The following is a 17,325-nucleotide window of genomic DNA, read 5'->3' as shown; positions in this document are numbered from 1 at the left end:
TGGAGATAAGGAATTACCTCCGTTAGACGAGAGCTTTAAAAAAAATTCTTTACTGCTTTATTATTTATATTTTATTTGAAATTTACGGTTTTTTTTATTTCACCTATGAAAGAATAAAAAGATAAAAAAGCCCATGCCATTTGTTGAAAAAGGCCCAGCCCATTTCGACTTGTCTGGATTCTCTTGTGTTTATGAATTCGAAGATGTCGAACGAAGTAGAAAAACAATAGAAACCAGATCTTTCTTAAATAATAAAGAAAACTCAGTACTTTATATCCATAGAAGAAGTGAAAGAGGAAATCGAGGGAAAATGTCAAGAGAGAAACTCCGAAGAGCCACACTCCCTCCTGTTCAGGAGGTATTCATTTTCTATTTCTATTACTTTTGTGTTTTTATTTTCAAAAAAAAAAATATTTTAGTGAAAAATGGAAATACCCATCATTTATTTCGTTGAAATCTGGGGGGAAGAACAAATTGATAATTTGGAAATATTTTAACATTTATGTATTTTTTCCAATTTGTTTGGTTGCTGAGAAAATAGGGGTGCTGGATGCTGGAGGAATGGAATGTTTCATTAAAAAGAGTGAAATTTGAAACCTTTTGATATTTTTAGCTATTAGTTTGTAGTATTTACATGTTTAAGTTTTTTCTTTGAAAGAAACAACCCTTGCTTTTCAATCAGGAGTAAAATGATAAATTGTAGTTTTATTTAAGTGTGATTGTGCTTTATTTTTATGGTGAATGATAATTTCTTATTGATTTAATTTTTTCTTTTGATATGAAATGCAGAATATTAATAAGTTAGAGAAAGCTATAAATGAGGGTAATTTCTATGGGGCTCAGCAGATGTACAAATCTATAAGTGCACGGTATGACTATCTGCAATTCTCAAATTTATGTTCTTTTAGAGTTTCAAATATCTAGACAGATATTAGTCTCTGTTGCCCGGAAGCATGTAGGGTTGGAAAGCCGTGCCTATTATACATGTCAAGCAAGGGGACTTCACCAGAAAAAAAAATGAAGAGCCTAAGCAACATAGGCATTACCTGTGCTTAGAGTCTTAGATGGGGCTTAATGGCACATATCCCCTTATGGTTGGATTAAAGGCTTGTATGCTTGAGTAGATTATGGGACTCTGCTAGTGGCATTCTTTGTTTTCAACTTTGCTTTGGATTTCTATCTTAGTTGTTAAGGGAGCCAGTAATATGACTTAATGTTTTGTTCCTTTGTTTTCTTTTTACGAATTTTTCAGTTGGGACAAATTTAAGAATGATTACCATGTTTGAACTTTTGTTTACTTCGGAAGACTTGACATTCATTTCAAAACATGCATGTTTTATTTCAGTATGTATCTGCTGAAAGATATTCTGAGGCCTTGGATTTGCTTGAGTCAGGTGCATGCCTCCAGTTGAAGCATGGCCAGGTTATTATTTTCCCTTTCAGTGATATTGTTTCAGAGCTTGTCAGTCAAGTTCTTTTTCCTTTTTCCTTAATGCTTTGTGCAAAAGCATTATGTTGTTGACATAGATTGTTTGAAATTTGGTCCCAGGATGAATTGATGATTGGATAATGGATACTACTGTATTTTGTTTTATTTCCTTGGGACAATCATTTTTTTTATAGGAATAGAAGGCCTCAATAAAACCCCTTTCGTGATTAACGGAACTTAAAAATAGCTCCTTAACCACACAAGGAGGAAAAGAGTGCCTAGATTTCATTAAACTCAAATATAACAAAGTAATACAAACTAATCTCCCTCAAGATACAAAACCAGAAAAACAGCCCTTAACAGAACATATTCAACCAACCAACCTTAGCTAGGACATCCGCCTCTATTTGGCTGTCCTACTAACCCACTAATAAAACCTACATAACACTAAGCTTTTGAATAATGTCTTTAACAATTGAACATAAACACAGGACAAGAGACCACATCCTTAACCCAACCAACTGCCACCTTACTATCACTCTCAATAATCAATCTCTCTTTAAACCTATGACAAATAGATTCATAAAATCTAAACCCTTTAGGATAGCCTTCAATTCCATTAAAGTTGGGGGCCCAACCAACAGGCTCTTTGAAGGAGCCAAGAATCGAACCAGACATGTCTTTCAAAATACCACCTAAACCACTCCCCTTCCAATCACTCGAAGTAGCCGCATCCACATTAAGTTTAATAAACCTTTTGGAGGAGGGACCAAGGAAACATGGTTGAAATCCGATTAGAATGGACGTAGGAATCCACTAAGGAAGGGTCAGCAATAAGATCATCCTTGGAAATAGTAATATGAGTTGCCTTAGCTAGAAACCATGAAGCAAGCCTGCACCTTGCTAGAAAGAAATCTCTCTCTCGATCAAGCTTCCCTCCTTCAAACACTATAAAATTCCTGGTCTTCCAAATTGTCCATAAACAGCTCCAGGTATAATGACCATAAGAGAGTTGGTCTTCAAGTCATTCTAAGCCAATAGGAATCTTTTAGCATCTGCATGAAAACAGACTGAAATTCCAATAGCCCAAGAATTTCATCCAAATTGGCCAAACAACCGAACATAAAAAATAAATGCGATGAAGACTCTTCTTCTAGATTACAAAAAGAGCACAAAGTATCATTTATGCCCTGAACACCTCTTTTAACCAGAGCTGTCTTCACTGCCAACTTCTTTAAGATAACTTGCCAAAGAAAAGTCTCTATTCTTGGAGGCAACAGACCCCTCCAAACATTAGACTTCCAAATTTAGCTTCCTCCGAATCGGGGAACCCGAATAAGATAGTTTGACACATGATTTCACAGTGAAAACCCCTTCTCCGTCCCCTTCCAAAAGTCCATTAGCGGCATCAGATGAAATAGAAAATCAGAGATAACAGCCATCAAATTCGCCCATTGCTCAAATTCCCAGTCATTCAACTCTCTCCTCAGCTGAACGTTCCAATCCAACCCCTAACTGAACTCCCCAAACTGAAATAATCTTCTGCTTTATTCACTGCAATAGAAATAGTCTAGGGAACAATACCATCAAAGGATCCATTGCCCAATTGTCTTGCCAAAACAATGTTCCTCCCATTGCCAATTTTATAGCTATATTTACCTCTGATACTACAGCCCAACGAATCAGCTTTATAATGATTACTCACCCATATCTCTCCACATCCAAGAAAATTTAGGAGAAACTTTACTGTCGAACTGCATCAATGAAGGGTCCAATTTATATTTGATGCAGAGCATTTCCCTCCAAACCGCCTCCCCTCAATAGCAAACCTCCAAGCCCACTTTTCCAAAAGTGCCCTATTCACCACATTTAAATTAGGAACCCCAAGCCTCTTTCAATTTTTGGTTTACAAACGTCGGACCAGCTTACCCAATGGATCTTCTTTTTCCCATCTCCACCACCCCATAAAAAATTTGACATAATAGAATTTAGAGTCTTGTAAACTGAAGCTGGAACCTTGAACATTGACAAAAAGTATATAGGGTGAGCTTAGAACTGATTTAATTAGAGCTAGCCTGCCTGCCAGTGACAGAGAGGAGCTTTCCAGCCCGCTAACCTCTTATTAAAGCTTTGAACCACTGGATCCCATAGAATGTTGGAGTTCCTATGTGGACCTAGAGGGAGTCCCAAATATTCTGAGGGAAAAGAGCCCACTGAACATCCAATCATAGCTGCCCAATCCTTAATTTCCTCTTCCTTTAAGTTCACCCCAAATAATTTACACTTCTTTAAATTCAACTGAAGACCATAAATATCTCAAACACCCGAAGCACCCTCTTTACATTCAAGATCTGTTTTTCGACGCCCCACAGAACATAATAAGTCGCAAATTGCAAATGAGTTAAATTAAAATTCCTCTCCTCTTTTCTAATGACCAAACCCGAAAAAAGCCCCCTGAAAAGCCTTCAGTATTAATAGATTCAAGAGTTCCCCAACTATATTGAACATAATGGAGACAAGGAACAGCCTGCCGAAGACCCCTCGCCATTGGAATTTCCTCGGTAGGGACCCCGTTCACCAAAACTGAAACAGTTGCTGATGTGATACATTTCGAAATCCAACCTATCCATCTAGAACCAAAGCCCATTTCCTTCATTATTCTGAACAAAATAGGCCAGTCAAGAGTATCATAGCCTTCTTTAAATCAGCCTTAAAAACACAACCTTTTAAACCATTCTTCCTCCAAAAGTCAATCCCTTCATTGGCTATAAGAAACAGTCCAGGATTTGCCGACCGAGGATAAAAGCGAATTGACTTGGACTGATCAAATCTGAAATGCAACTCCTAAATCTTCTTGACAGACATTTAGAGAGTATCTTATACAATCCACCAACTAGGCTTATAGATCTAAAATCGTCCGACCACCAATGTTTGAAATCTTAGGAATAAGAGTGATGAATGTGTGATTTACTCCATGTTCCCATTCCTTCCCCAAGTAAAAATTATGAAAGAATTTCATAATATCTACCTTAAGGACTTGCCAAAACCTCTTGAAAAATCCCAGATTAAAGCCATCAGGACCCGGAGCTTTGTTACTACCACAAGAGTTCACAACATCCCAAACTTCCTCCTCAGAAACTCCTGCTCTAAGAACTGATTCTGCTCCCAAATAAATTCTGGGAAAATCTAGATTCAAATCATCAATTTCTAACGTAGTTCGTTCATTATAGATCTTAAAAAAATACTCTTTAACTATGGCCTTAATTGCAGTTGGATCTTTAACTGTTTCCCCTTTGAAATTTAAAGCAAGTAGAGCATTCCTTTTATTCCTAATCGTAGCACAAGAATGGAAGTATTTAGTATTGCGATCCCCATCTACAATCCAATTAGTCGAGTATTGAAACCAGATCTGCTCCTGAATCTTGTGAAGCTTCCACAATTCTGCTCTAAAATTTTTCAACGAATGGAAGTATTTAGTAGAGCATTCCTTGCTTCTGTTGAATCATCCTTTATCAACGAAATTTTCTTCTCTAACTCAGAAATCAAAGCTCCTGGATACTTATCTCTGTTCCAGACCACTTCTTAATTGCATGTTTGGTGTTCCTCATCAGACTAAAAACGCCTGCCTTCTTCTGACTATCCTTACCACTCTGAATAGAAGAACAACCAGATCCTCAAACCCCCTCATCCATCAAATAATTGAATAATCTAAACGATTTTCTACCCCAGTTCCACTCCTTTATTCTCCAAACTATAGCATTATGATCTGACAAAGATCTTGGTAGAAGAGACTGCAAAATGCCCGGAAACAACTCTTGAAAGCGACAACCAAAAACGGTCCAATCTTACAAAAGTGGGATTCTCTTGGTTATTACACCAAGTGAACCTACCCCCATTCATAGTGAGATCAATCAAGCCCGTATGAAGAATGAAATCATTAAAGATCTCCATTGAACTCCTACTTTGACCCCTTCCCATTTTCTCATCTCTTGTAAATAGACATTGAAATCCCCTCCCACACAAACGGGATAATTCTGTCCACTAAGAAAACTGCTTAATTCTTCAAAAAAACCAGATTTCTCCTCCTCCACTGCTGGACCGTAAACATTGATGAAACCACACCTGGAATTATTACTCTGAAATTTACCGAAAGTAGCTATAAATCTCCTGCTAATAAACTGACTCTCCAGCTCAAAAACATTGTCATCCCAACAACACAACAGGGCCCCCCGCTGATCCAACTGAAGGAGATTCCAAAATTCCTTTTAGCTTATTAATTCCACTTCTCCTAAAAAAAGACCTTCTAAATTTCTCAGTCTTAGTTTCTTGCAGCCAAAGAAAAGTAGGATTAAAGTTGGTGACTAAATTCTGAACAACCCTCTTTTTTTCGTTTTTTCCCCAAGCCCCTAACATTCCATGAACATATTACTAACTTTGTCATCTTCATAAAAGGAAATAGGTGCAGACACAACCCTCAATCAACCAAACCTTTATTAATCCCACACGCCTTTCTCTAAAGCTATGATTTTTTCCAAAAAGGCTTCTTTCCCTTCCTTAAAAGACACACCCAAAAGCTTGCTAACCTCCCAAGTTTCTACCGCTTCTTTCAATAGAATCGAAAAAGCTGAGAAGGATGTTGTATCAATGCTCACCTGGTCAAGGGCTTCTCGATACAGGATCCTTTTAGTTGTTCTCATCCTTCTGATCAACAAACCAGAATTGGACTTTAAGCAATCACCTTCTGAAAAGTAACCTTCAATCTCCCTCTCTACGCTCCCACCCCCAGATCCATTGTCAAGATAAGGAAAAAGACTCCCATCATCAATGTTCTCTGCTGATAAACGGAGCTTATTTTTTAGTACTGGAATCACATCTAGCTCCCTCTGCTTAAACTATGGTACCCCCTGTTTCAGACAAGATGTTCAACAAATCCCCATACCAGTATCTTCTTTCCCTCGACCTGTTGTATACCCTTTTGCAACTGCTCAGACTTCTAGTTTCCAGCACATTACTCTCTGTTGTGAACTTTCTTCTAGAGCAATGTAACTGCCTCCCCCTTGAGTTGTTAGTTGAAACCAGTTCCATCGGTCTTAAATTTTCTTCTTCGGGCTCTATTTCTGCACTAAATGACTTCTCTACAATTGGGCTCGTCTCCAATACATTGGACACTCCCCTGTTTTTTCCTGATAAATGAAGGTTTTCAACCAATTCCCCAAACTTATTAATTGTAAATGCTGGCCTAGAAATGAAACCCGAAAGTATTTTGACCCAGACTACCCAGAGTCTTCAGAATGGGCCTGAGATCCATCAGCCGAATAATTTTGACTTCTAATCCCCAAACCTGCATACTCACCAACTTTAAAATTCCCAACAGTCTGACTTTCTGACAAACCACATTTAATATCTTTCCTATCTAAGGAAAGTCTTGCTAGCTGTCTGTCCTCACTAGCTCCTCCAGAAACACGAAACACTCCCTTGTCAATCCAATTGTCCACTGACAGACGATTTTTCCCTGCTGCGCAAGTCTCACCTTCCCCATGAACTGACAACAATCTGTCTTCATCCTTCTCAGACATACTCTCTTCAAAAATATCTCGTCGGAATCCTCCACCGGAAAATTACTGAAAAACGAACTAGAATACTCACTAGCTGATCCAATCTTGATACTTACTTTGAATGATCTTCCATACGATCCAAGAGTAATCACCTCTGGAACATCAAAGGGACTTTCCACCTTCAATAAAATTCTTGCCATTGTGAGGTCTTCTCTTTTCCTTGTACTATCATGAATATCTACCACACTGCCCCATCTACCAGCCAACTTCTCGAAGAAGGTTCATTCCAGCATAACAAGGAACCCCTTTTAATTCTACCATGCAAAAGGCCATTGGTACCCCGGTTTCATTCAGTAAAGTTTCCACTCGCTCAACCACTGTTTTAAAACCTCTTCCTTTTTTGCTCCATAACTCCAGCATCTCCTCATGAGATTTAAGAACTATCACACGAGAATTCCAGACATAGCTCCATCTAGCAATTTGAACATCATAGCCTTCTTTTAATAATGCATTCCGAATGAACTCAACTTGAAAAGAGTATTTGATAATCCCTGTTAACGACCTCTTCACCCAGTTGGCACTTTCTGATGGGATATGCATCTCAGATATATTTTTCTTGACATTCCTCCTCTGGATATCCTCAGACAATAGATCATTGTTCCCCCTTCTATTCCCATTAGACAACAGAGCATCCCTATAAGTTCTATCATCCCTTCTGCTTCTATTAATGTTTTCTCTTTCTCTTGATTTTGAAGATTCTGCATTAATCTGACCAGCAACCTTGTTTGAAGAAGAAAGCACACCCTTGACCTTGAATGTTCATCCTTAAATCTGGCAGGACTAACTGAGATCTTCCTTCCATCAATCACAATCCCGTTAAACTCATCAACAACCCTCTTCAGATCTTCCTCCCTCTTAAATGAACAAAAGCAAAGTGGAAAATCTGTATTTCGGATTTCTAGTTTGGCTTGGAATAAAAACTCTCATAACAGGACCATGGACTAAGAATAATTCCCTAAGCGTACGATGGGAGGCCCTTCTACTAAGATTGTCGATAAACCCGACCACAATCATCGGCTTAGAATTTTGTTTTTTTTAAGATTTGAACAAATATAAGATGACATCAATACAGAAATTGTAATATTTCATGATTAATACACTTTACATGCATGGTTGGCCTTCCTCCTAGTCAAATATGATAGGATGTAAGAATGATGCAAGTTAGTATAGCAAAGGCTAGATATATCAGCAATCTACTGGAGGCCAATACTCTATGAGAAAGACGTTAAGAATGTTGATTTGATAAATTTGATTGGATTTTACATTTTTACTTTATAATTACTTAAAATGATTGTGCTGTTGTGGAAATAGAGGTGATGAAACCTGCATGAGGACCTTGTTGGCTGCTTTTCTTAATTTTTTTTCCTTTACTTCATCGCCGTTGCATGGAAGTCACCAGAGTGAAATTTTTTCAGGTTATTGTGGGGCAGAGCTTGCAGTTTTGTTTGTTGATGCACTTGTCAAAGGGAAAATTCCATATTGCGAAGATATCCTTGGTCAGTACATGCATTGTGTTATAGAGTTATAGTTTGATTTTCTTATCAGCACAAATTATGATAATGGTTTACGAACGCTCCCTTATTCTAATGACTTGGGTGCCTTTGATATGGAAAAATAACATATAGTTGATTATCTTATTTTATATATAGCTGTTTAGTTAATTTGGTTCTGCTATTTCTTTTGTTGTGATTATAACAAAATGTGTATTTTAGACCGTGTCAGGAAAATCTATAATGTGTTTCCGAAGGTGCCACTGCCTAGTAACATGGAAGATGACGATGATGTTCAAGAACTTAATGAAGCTCTTGGGGCTGCAAAAACACGTCTAGAAGGTTGTTCATCATTCATAAGAGCTGCTATAAAGTGAGACATCGTTCCCATATTATTTTGTTGATTAGCTATTTTCTTTCTTCTAATTATTGTGTGCTATGTTTTCATGAGAGAATTTACTAGGCAGATAATGTGGTTTCTCAGTCTGTACCCTTGTCCTATTATCTATAGTGATTGCATTTATTTGATAGATGAATGACAGCCGCCCCCCATTTGCAATATGTGTGAGGCATAAGATTGTACTGTTATGATCTTGAACTTAAAATTTACTAAGATAATATGGAAATGAAAGCCATGAAAACAGAAAGAATAAAGACTCTTTTTATTTGCGTTTAATAATGGTACTACATTTTTCCTTGGAATTTATTATTTGTGTTTTAGGTGGTCTGCAGAGTTTGGTGCTTCCAGGAACGGTGATCCACAACTGCATGTTATGCTGCAGAATACATATATTCCGAATCTACTGAGTTGGTAGGTTTTGAAGTAAAATTGACTTTACTTTTGCTTCAATAACATATTTTTCCTTGTCTCTTGCTTTAACTTAGATGAAGTTTATCTTTTTCTGATTTGAAGGTCCTAATGGCTTGCGGAATACTTGCATTGTACGCTAATGGCCAAGTTAATGTTTTGCAGATAACACACTAATATTATCTGAGGCATTCATCTTGTGTAAATGTGTGCTGTGCTCAACTTTAATAATTAAAATATGTAGTCCAATAAACTTTTAATGTAATAACTTCAGTAAAAGCATGACATGGATCCTTCAGATTAAAGGGTAACAGCCTCTCAGGATGTTATGTATGGGCACTCCTTGCAGAGAGATAAGGCTGGTCTGCCACTTAAGTTCATTCTAATATGTGTGGAAATGCACATGCAAATTGCTCTACCAACCATAAGTTGTTTATGTACTCAATAGAGATATCCGGATTTTTCTTGTTGGTTTGAACTAGTTTATTTACATCTATCGAACCTTTATTTTGCTATGGGTAATTGGAGTTGCGTTTATTTTGGTTTTATTATTTTTTTTATAAGATTTGAAGGCCTCATTAAAAACCTCCTTCTTGATTAATGGAGCTTGAAAACGGCTCCTTAATCAGCGGAAGAAGGAAAAGAGTGCCTTAGATTTTCATTAAAGAAAATACTAATTACAGCCTAGAGATCTCTTCGAATAACCCTTACAACAGCCAACAAACCCACCCTAACAGGAATCAAAGACAAAACTTAGAATGCAAACAACATAAAAATTAGCCTATTCCAGCCTTTGCTAAAGCATCAGCGTCCATATTAGCTGTCCTTGCAACCCAATTAATAATCCCCCCCAAAATTCTAAGATTATCAACTATATTTCTAACAACTGGGCATGTTTATTTTGGTTTTATCATAATGCTTGGGAAATAAAATTAGATGCTTCCAAATTTTTCCTCCATAAAAGCCCTCTTGTACATTGTTTTTCATCACTTTGCATCTTAAAGGTCCATTCATCAGTTAACATGCATGTGGATTTTGGATGCCTACAATTATGTGATTTTCCTTCTTTTTTTGCAGAACATGGCTAAAGTGTCCTATCATTTTGTTAGAGGAAACAACCCAAAGAAGTTTGCATCTACATTAGTAAATTTCATGGGCAAGGTTAATTTCCCCTCTCTCCCCCCCCCCCGGTTTATGAATATGGTTCGAGGCACACAAATCAAAGTCATATTCCCGTATACCTTCTTGTGGAGTTAAAAATTTTCACTGCCTGTTTTCGAAAAGTTGCAATCATCTTCAGATTGCATATGTCGTACTTATGCTGGGAGATTCTACATCTAAGCCTGTTTCTTATTATTCTTCAAAGTAATTTGTCACTTCTAAGACTCCTACCATTCTAAAATCTCAACTAGAGCCATCGAAGCTACTCAAATTTCCTCTTTACTGACGAGTGCTTAAATAATTAAAAGTTTAGGGTTAGAATCTAGGCTTATTTTAGGAATTAGAATATTGGCCATAAAAAAATGCATGGAAGATGGTATGACTCAATCAGTTTCTTGGATTTCTAGTTCCATCTCTATGATCAACAGTTGGCATTACTTTTCCTTTGATACTTATTAATGCAATCAACTGCTATGCTTTTCAACCATGCAGTGTTATCTCGGTGAAGATGATCTAGCCATCGCACAGGCAGTTTCTTATGTAAGCCTGCTGAAAATCTTCTCACTTGCCTGTAATTTACTGTTCCTATTGCCAGTACAGTTGAAAAGGACTTTAATCTTGACCTCGCATCTTAAATTTAGTTTTTCTCAAAGTCAAAATTCTACGGTCCATAAGATATTATGTATTTCATTGTTTCCCTTTTCTAAGTGGTCCTTTGTAATTTATAAACTTAAATTGATTATTAACAAGCCATGTTCCACTTCCAAACTACAAATGGATTTCTTTTCTATGAGACGGTTATAAATTTCCTTCTATGATACGGTATCTAGTTTTTCATTTGTCCTTTTCTTTTCTGAATCTTTATATGGTCCAAACTTTAAAATTTTGATACTGTTACTTTGTTAATAATGTAGCAACAAATTGTATGAATAAAGAAAATGGCATTTACATTATGGTACTTGTCTATGGTTAATCTCCGAGATGCAAATTACCTTATGGATGAATTAAAGAGACTAGTGGAATCTTTGGAGCTTGATTTCCCCGAATCGGATTTGATTCAGTTAATCACTTTTCTCTTGCTAGTGTAAGTATTTTTCCCTCTCTCTTTAATCGATTCATTCTCCATATTTATAGGGAACGGTCCTACCATCCTAGGCACAAGTAGGTGTGGATGCAATGTTGAGTATCATGTAATGTTGATAATACTGCCTGCTTTATCAGAAGTCGTTGTTCTCAACAATTTAGTTTATGGATGATATTAAGTGCATATACTTCCTCCATTTCCATAGTTTATATAGTTGTATTGCATTTCCTTGGCATTGCTGATATCAGGGTATAACCCATGTCCAACGCGTATCCAGACTTTTAATTGAATATACCTCAGATACATGTTCATATCCACTCAGACCCCAGTCCGAGTAACATGGATAAAAGAACCACTAATGTTTCATACTTTGACCTAACTGACAATTATTTCTATTCACTTTTAATTAAAATCACCGTAGTCAGTTTTCGGCTTAGATTTAGGCTACCATATTCTTTCCATGTTAGGTAAATTTAATATTGCCTGATAATTTGTTCTAAAGACTCTTTGGTATGCAGGTTGGAAAGAGATGCCTTGCCTCTTTTTAATATGTTGAGAGTGAATTACAAGTCTAGCATAGACAGAGAACCTGCATTCAACGTGGTGTGCAATCAGTTTTGCATTCAATGCTTTCATATATGTCAAGTCGCCTTTTTTTGTGTATTGTTTTCATAATCTCTTTGGAATATAGTAAAGCTTACATGTATCTGATTCTAACACAAACATGATTGTGCAGTTGCTAGATGAATTGCAGAAAAGTTCTACGGTGTACAGCGTAGAAATCCCCTTCAAGGGATGTTTGGTGACTTATTCAAGGTGATTATCGTCATATCCTTAAAACTTTATGATTTCTGGATCATAATATTCCAGGCATAAAAACCATAGTAAATAAAATCATCTCCGAATATCGAAAGCTTCTTTTAAACTTGTTTTCAGTTATAAATATGTGAACTCTTAGCATTTGATCATCCAAAAACTGGAAACTAAATTAACTTATAGGGACAGGCTTCTTATGCTTTCTAACTTATTGTGTAGATGATGTGAGGAGTAAGAACATGGCTGCAACCTGTGTTTGTCCGAATTTGTTGGAATTTGCCGGTTCCTTGGCAGATCCAGACAGCTCTGATTTTCATGGTCTTTGGTCTGATGAAAAATTCCTTTTTATTGTTTAAAATACTTTTGTAATATGTTTCCCATCGACTGGGTGTGTGATATTTATCCTTAACCAATGAAACCGGTATACTTGAGGATGAATGTTAAGGTATAGCTATGCATTTGATATGGGTATGCTTTCTTTTACAAGTTTTTTTCGTATATTTTTAAGATCATAATCCGTTTTCAGATTCAAATGAGGGTAAATAAACATAAAATTGCCATGTTGAATTACATTGTTTCAGATGGAGTGAATGTTTTAACCACTCTATACAGATTCACATTTCACAATTCTAATCCCCATTGACATCAATGGCTTCAATCTGATTATTAAAACATCCACTTGGCTCTTGAAACTAAGTTTGTTTTCTTTTTCATCACGGTTTAGTGCAATATTCTCTTCGTTTTGATCATGAGATGATTTTCAACCACTTGGCTCTTAGCTTGAGTTTTACCTTTATCATCTCCTTTCACATATGATCCGGAAATGTCAGTTTTCAAGCCAAATCTGTTACCTGAGTCACAAGTTAGTTCAGTTTCAGACATGATAGTTGAAGCAGGAGAACTCTTAATAGTCCCAAGAGATCTGACTTCTGACTAGAGTTTTCTTCTTCAAGCTTCGCATCAGGCTCGATATCCCCAGACTTCTGGTTCCGTTTTGCTGAAAACGCAGTTTTTTCTCCTTTAAGTTTGCAGTTCTTGTTGATGTTCTTGGTGATTGAAGTTTACTATACCTTGCTCTATTGGAGTGCCATTGAGATTAGTTCCAGTTCTAGTCTTAGAACTATTGTGCAAACCAGAATGAAACTTTACACCATTTGGAGTTAATTCCCTGGAATTTCCCTGCCAGTGAAAAAAAACACATTCAACAGCAAGATTGTGATGTTCAAACCAAAAAGAAACTCACTTGCCAATGAAATAAAAAGGAGATCGAAAAAGAGACTAACAGGTTCAAAGAATCCAATCTTTGTTGATGGCAGTCGAAGGCCAGAAGGCTTTGCTTCTCTCGAAACAGTGGATAGTAGATGACAACTTCCCTTTGAGAATCTGCAAACATCTTGATGTGGAAACCTGGCTTCTTTGCTTCCGCTTGGAACAAGTTGCTCACTAGAACAGTTCCCAGTGCCGACATGATCTAAAGAAGCTGAGGATTCAGAAGACCAACAATCAATGGAAGTTAAAAGTGATGTTCTCAGAGAATTCGGTGTGGACTGTAAACTAATTGGCTGAGAAGAATCTATCAGTTTGCTTTTGTGTAGGGTTAAGGATCTTGTAGGGGTCCGAACACCTGAGTCCGAAGCAACCAAATCATTCTTTCTTCTCAGAGAGCATGGGGTTCTAAGAATGGAAGCACTGTGCCCACAACAGATCCTGAAAGATTTTAGAAGCGATGTGGGAATGTGAAGATGATGTTCTGGAGATGGTGTACCACGGTCACCAATACAAGGTTTCTTTGATATGTTTTTCCCTATAATCATCAATCAAACGAAAGTCCAAAAACAATTTTATGTAAGGAAGAAATGAAACATACACACTGTATGACAAAACCAAAACTTTATGACAGTTTTACCAGATACAGCTTTTCTGATTTTATTGTTCACTTTCGTTTGGTTTATGACTGCTGAAGCCCTTTTGGTTGCACCAGGCGAGAAAGGTTGGCCTGGTCATATGCCTTGGACAGCTTAAGGGAAGATGATGGCTCATGTTCTCCGGCTCGAGTACCATGCTTTGTTTTTAACCATAAGTAATGAAGCCATGTCAGTCATATAAGTAAAGGTCGGGTTCATACGACTCAAGAGACATGCATGGAAATTTAACAAATACTATATGAAAACATAAGTGAAGAACGAAACAATACAAGATAAGAGAAAATAAAACAAAAACGATATGGATAGAGAGAATGCAAGACTGCCAAATGTAAAAGGAAATACTGAAAAATTCTTCACTTTTAAGGTCTCCTTAGAAGGCACTATTGATGATATGAGCTTCGAATTGAAACATGGCTAAGGTGCACTATTTGTTTGATACATAGCAATGAAATCTGGACCAGTATTCTGAATTGAACATACATGTGATTTTGAAGGATTGATGGCCTCTTTTGCTGTCTTCCCCACTCCATCTGCTGAAGTTTTTGGCCTTCTGAAGCTGGAAAGGGTTTAACCTGAAATTTGTTAAATGAATGAATCTCAAAAAGGCATAAAAAATGTCTGGTTCCACCCCAATTTTTTTTGAAAAAAAAACTACAGACCCTCGAAGTAGTATCCATCCTTTTTGAAACTGCAAAGAAAAAAGCAGACTTAATAAGCACAAGGCAAAGAAAATTCAAGAACCAATTCATGTTGTAAGACAATCATATGAACTTCAAGTTACTATTTTTAACTAGAAGCATCTATTGTTTGACTCCGTTAAGTTCCCACTGAAGATAGTCCAAAGCAGTAGATACTCACAATGGGAATTTGGAATGCCAGTTTGACTTTGAAGTTTGCTACTGGAATTCAACAAATTGGATTCTTTGCTTGACTTCTGCATTGAAGCTCTCATATCATCAAAAAGATCAATCTCAAGACTTGACAAGGAGTAATCACTATCCAACGTAGAGTCTGATTCAGTAGATTTCCAAAACTCTTGTTCGATTCCCGGAAGTATATGTGTTACAGTTTCAGACTTCCTATATCCATTGTTTACCAAGACAACTCTTCTGGATTCAGTACCCCTAAGCATTGAAACAAGTGGAAAGTAAGTATTAGCTCTGGAAAACTATATGACAAGACGAATATGCTATAACAAGAAACCCGAGATTAGCAAATTGGTTCATGTAGTCACACTTTAGAAGCAGCTTGAATCCCAATATATGTGACTCCTTCCTTTCGAGGCTAAGCTGCTAAGGACTCATTTATACCATGTGTAAGTAAGCATACCTGCACTGGTGAAAAAGGCAGCATCCCAAGCTAAACTTCTCCGGGCAATGCAATCACCGATTCTACTTGCTGTCATGGATTCTGAAGGAAAACTACTTGGTTCATTGTGTCCCTTGTCTCCAGCATTAATATTCGAAGTCTCAAACAACTCTTCAGGATCCAAAACTCCTAAGAACATGAACAGAATTTCGCAACAATAACGAGAAAAATGCCTTCACAATGTTGTTGAAATTACTTGGGAAATTTATCAGTCATTTTGAAAGCTTAAAAAGGAACCTGGACTTGTGAAAAAGGCACTGTCCCAAGCCAAACTCTTGCGAAGATCATACTTGGACTCGAATCCATCAGTCTTTTTTTCTTCTTCCTTTTGCTTTGGTTCATCTTTTGAAGCCTCAATCAGCCTGAATCCATCAATATCAATCTTTTTTCTATCCCTTGAAGCCTCTTCTAAATCAATAATATTCCATCAAGAAATTGATTTAGTCAATGAATGTACAGTAAGAAGGGAAAGAACAATCCAATATTCAGATTAAATCCTAATCTCATTCCTAATTTTAATGGCCTAAAGTTAAATCTTCATAATAACTTGATCAAATTCAATCCTGATACCCTTTTTCTAGTGGAATTGGACTAAAACTTGAAGATCATCAATATATATTTCGTTAAAATATGAAAGCCTACCAACATAAAGATTTTTTCTTTACAGAAAAATAGTAAAACCCCAACCTCTCAAAGCCAATAAAGAAACACAGAATTGAAGAAAGTAAGTTTAACTCTCCTGTTTTTCTCAACATCCAGACAAAGAAATTTATTACAACCCAGAATGAATAACATACCAGGGAATTGAAATTCATAGAAAATATTTTTTTGAATGACATTTTCTTCTTCAAGATCACTCTATTTTTTTCTCTTTGCATTTGAAGGCATATAAAGAAACTAACCGAGAAAGAGAAAAAGACAAAGGGAGGGAAAAGTGAAGAACCTTTTTATAAAAAAAAAAGAAAACGAAGATTTTGACAATTAATTTGTAATTATTACTAATTAATTTGATTAGTGGAGCGCATGTTTTGTGCATGAATTTAGATAAGGTCAGTCTAATTTTGTTGTCTTAAATGGAAATATCATAAAGTCATCAAAACGACCAAGTTTTTATGTTCAAACGCAATTCACACATCTATAATAACTGCTAAAGAAAATACTTTAAAATAAAACTAATTAATTAATTTTTAAAATACGCTAAATTTCGCCGGATGTGGAGGAAAACATTTTATGTAAAAATTATTTTTTATAAAGTTTATTTAATAATAATTATAGATTGAATGTTAAGGACCATAGATGTAAATTAAATTGAACATAACTTTAATTCTTAAATGAGTAATTTATTATTTTAAAATCATATAAAAATAATAATATTAAGGGTAAAGTATAGTAATGGTCATTGAATTTTTCTAAATCTTTCATATAGATCCCCTAACTTTTAAAACTTGCAATAAAATCCTCAACATTTAGTCCATTTGCAATATGGTCCCCCAACATTTAGTCTGTTTGTAATATGGTCCCTGGCCGTTTGACGCAGTTACACTGCCGTTAGTATGTTTGCAATATGATCACTGAACTTTTCATGCTCTTGCATTTAGGTCCCCCAACTTTTAAAACTTGCAACACAAT

At 36.3% G+C, this 17,325-nt stretch overlaps 1 protein-coding gene and 1 long non-coding RNA gene across 3 annotated transcripts; one reads left to right on the top strand and one right to left on the bottom strand.

Moving 5' to 3' along the window:
* The first annotated feature begins 218 nt into the window (after positions 1–218).
* On the top strand, positions 219–12,841 carry LOC120161574. Of its 2 annotated transcripts, none has more exons than XR_005519488.1 (11): positions 219–358; positions 790–869; positions 1,346–1,423; positions 8,460–8,540; positions 8,757–8,907; positions 9,256–9,345; positions 10,420–10,503; positions 10,996–11,585; positions 12,090–12,190; positions 12,324–12,403; positions 12,623–12,841. It is a non-coding gene; the product is annotated as an uncharacterized LOC120161574 (long non-coding RNA). The 2 variants fall into 2 exon arrangements; XR_005519487.1 differs by having other exon boundaries at positions 10,996–11,587; positions 12,106–12,190.
* Positions 12,842–13,266: 425 nt separating this feature from the next.
* Positions 13,267–16,120, bottom strand: LOC120161533 (the record flags this gene model as incomplete). Its single annotated transcript, XM_039171748.1, has 8 exons — positions 13,267–13,400; positions 13,474–13,582; positions 13,687–14,207; positions 14,768–14,900; positions 14,988–15,016; positions 15,187–15,452; positions 15,639–15,825; positions 15,934–16,120. Coding segments are annotated over 8 exons (1,566 nt in total), but the record flags the coding sequence as incomplete, so codon positions are not given.
* Positions 16,121–17,325: the final 1,205 nt, after the last annotated feature.

This window comes from Hibiscus syriacus, unplaced genomic scaffold (assembly GCF_006381635.1).
Source record: "Hibiscus syriacus cultivar Baekdansim isolate YM2019G1 unplaced genomic scaffold, ASM638163v2 tig00111402_pilon, whole genome shotgun sequence".
Taxonomy (NCBI): domain Eukaryota; kingdom Viridiplantae; phylum Streptophyta; class Magnoliopsida; order Malvales; family Malvaceae; genus Hibiscus; species Hibiscus syriacus.
The sequence above is the reverse complement of the archived record's forward strand: the minus strand, read 5'-3'. Positions and strand labels throughout refer to the sequence as shown.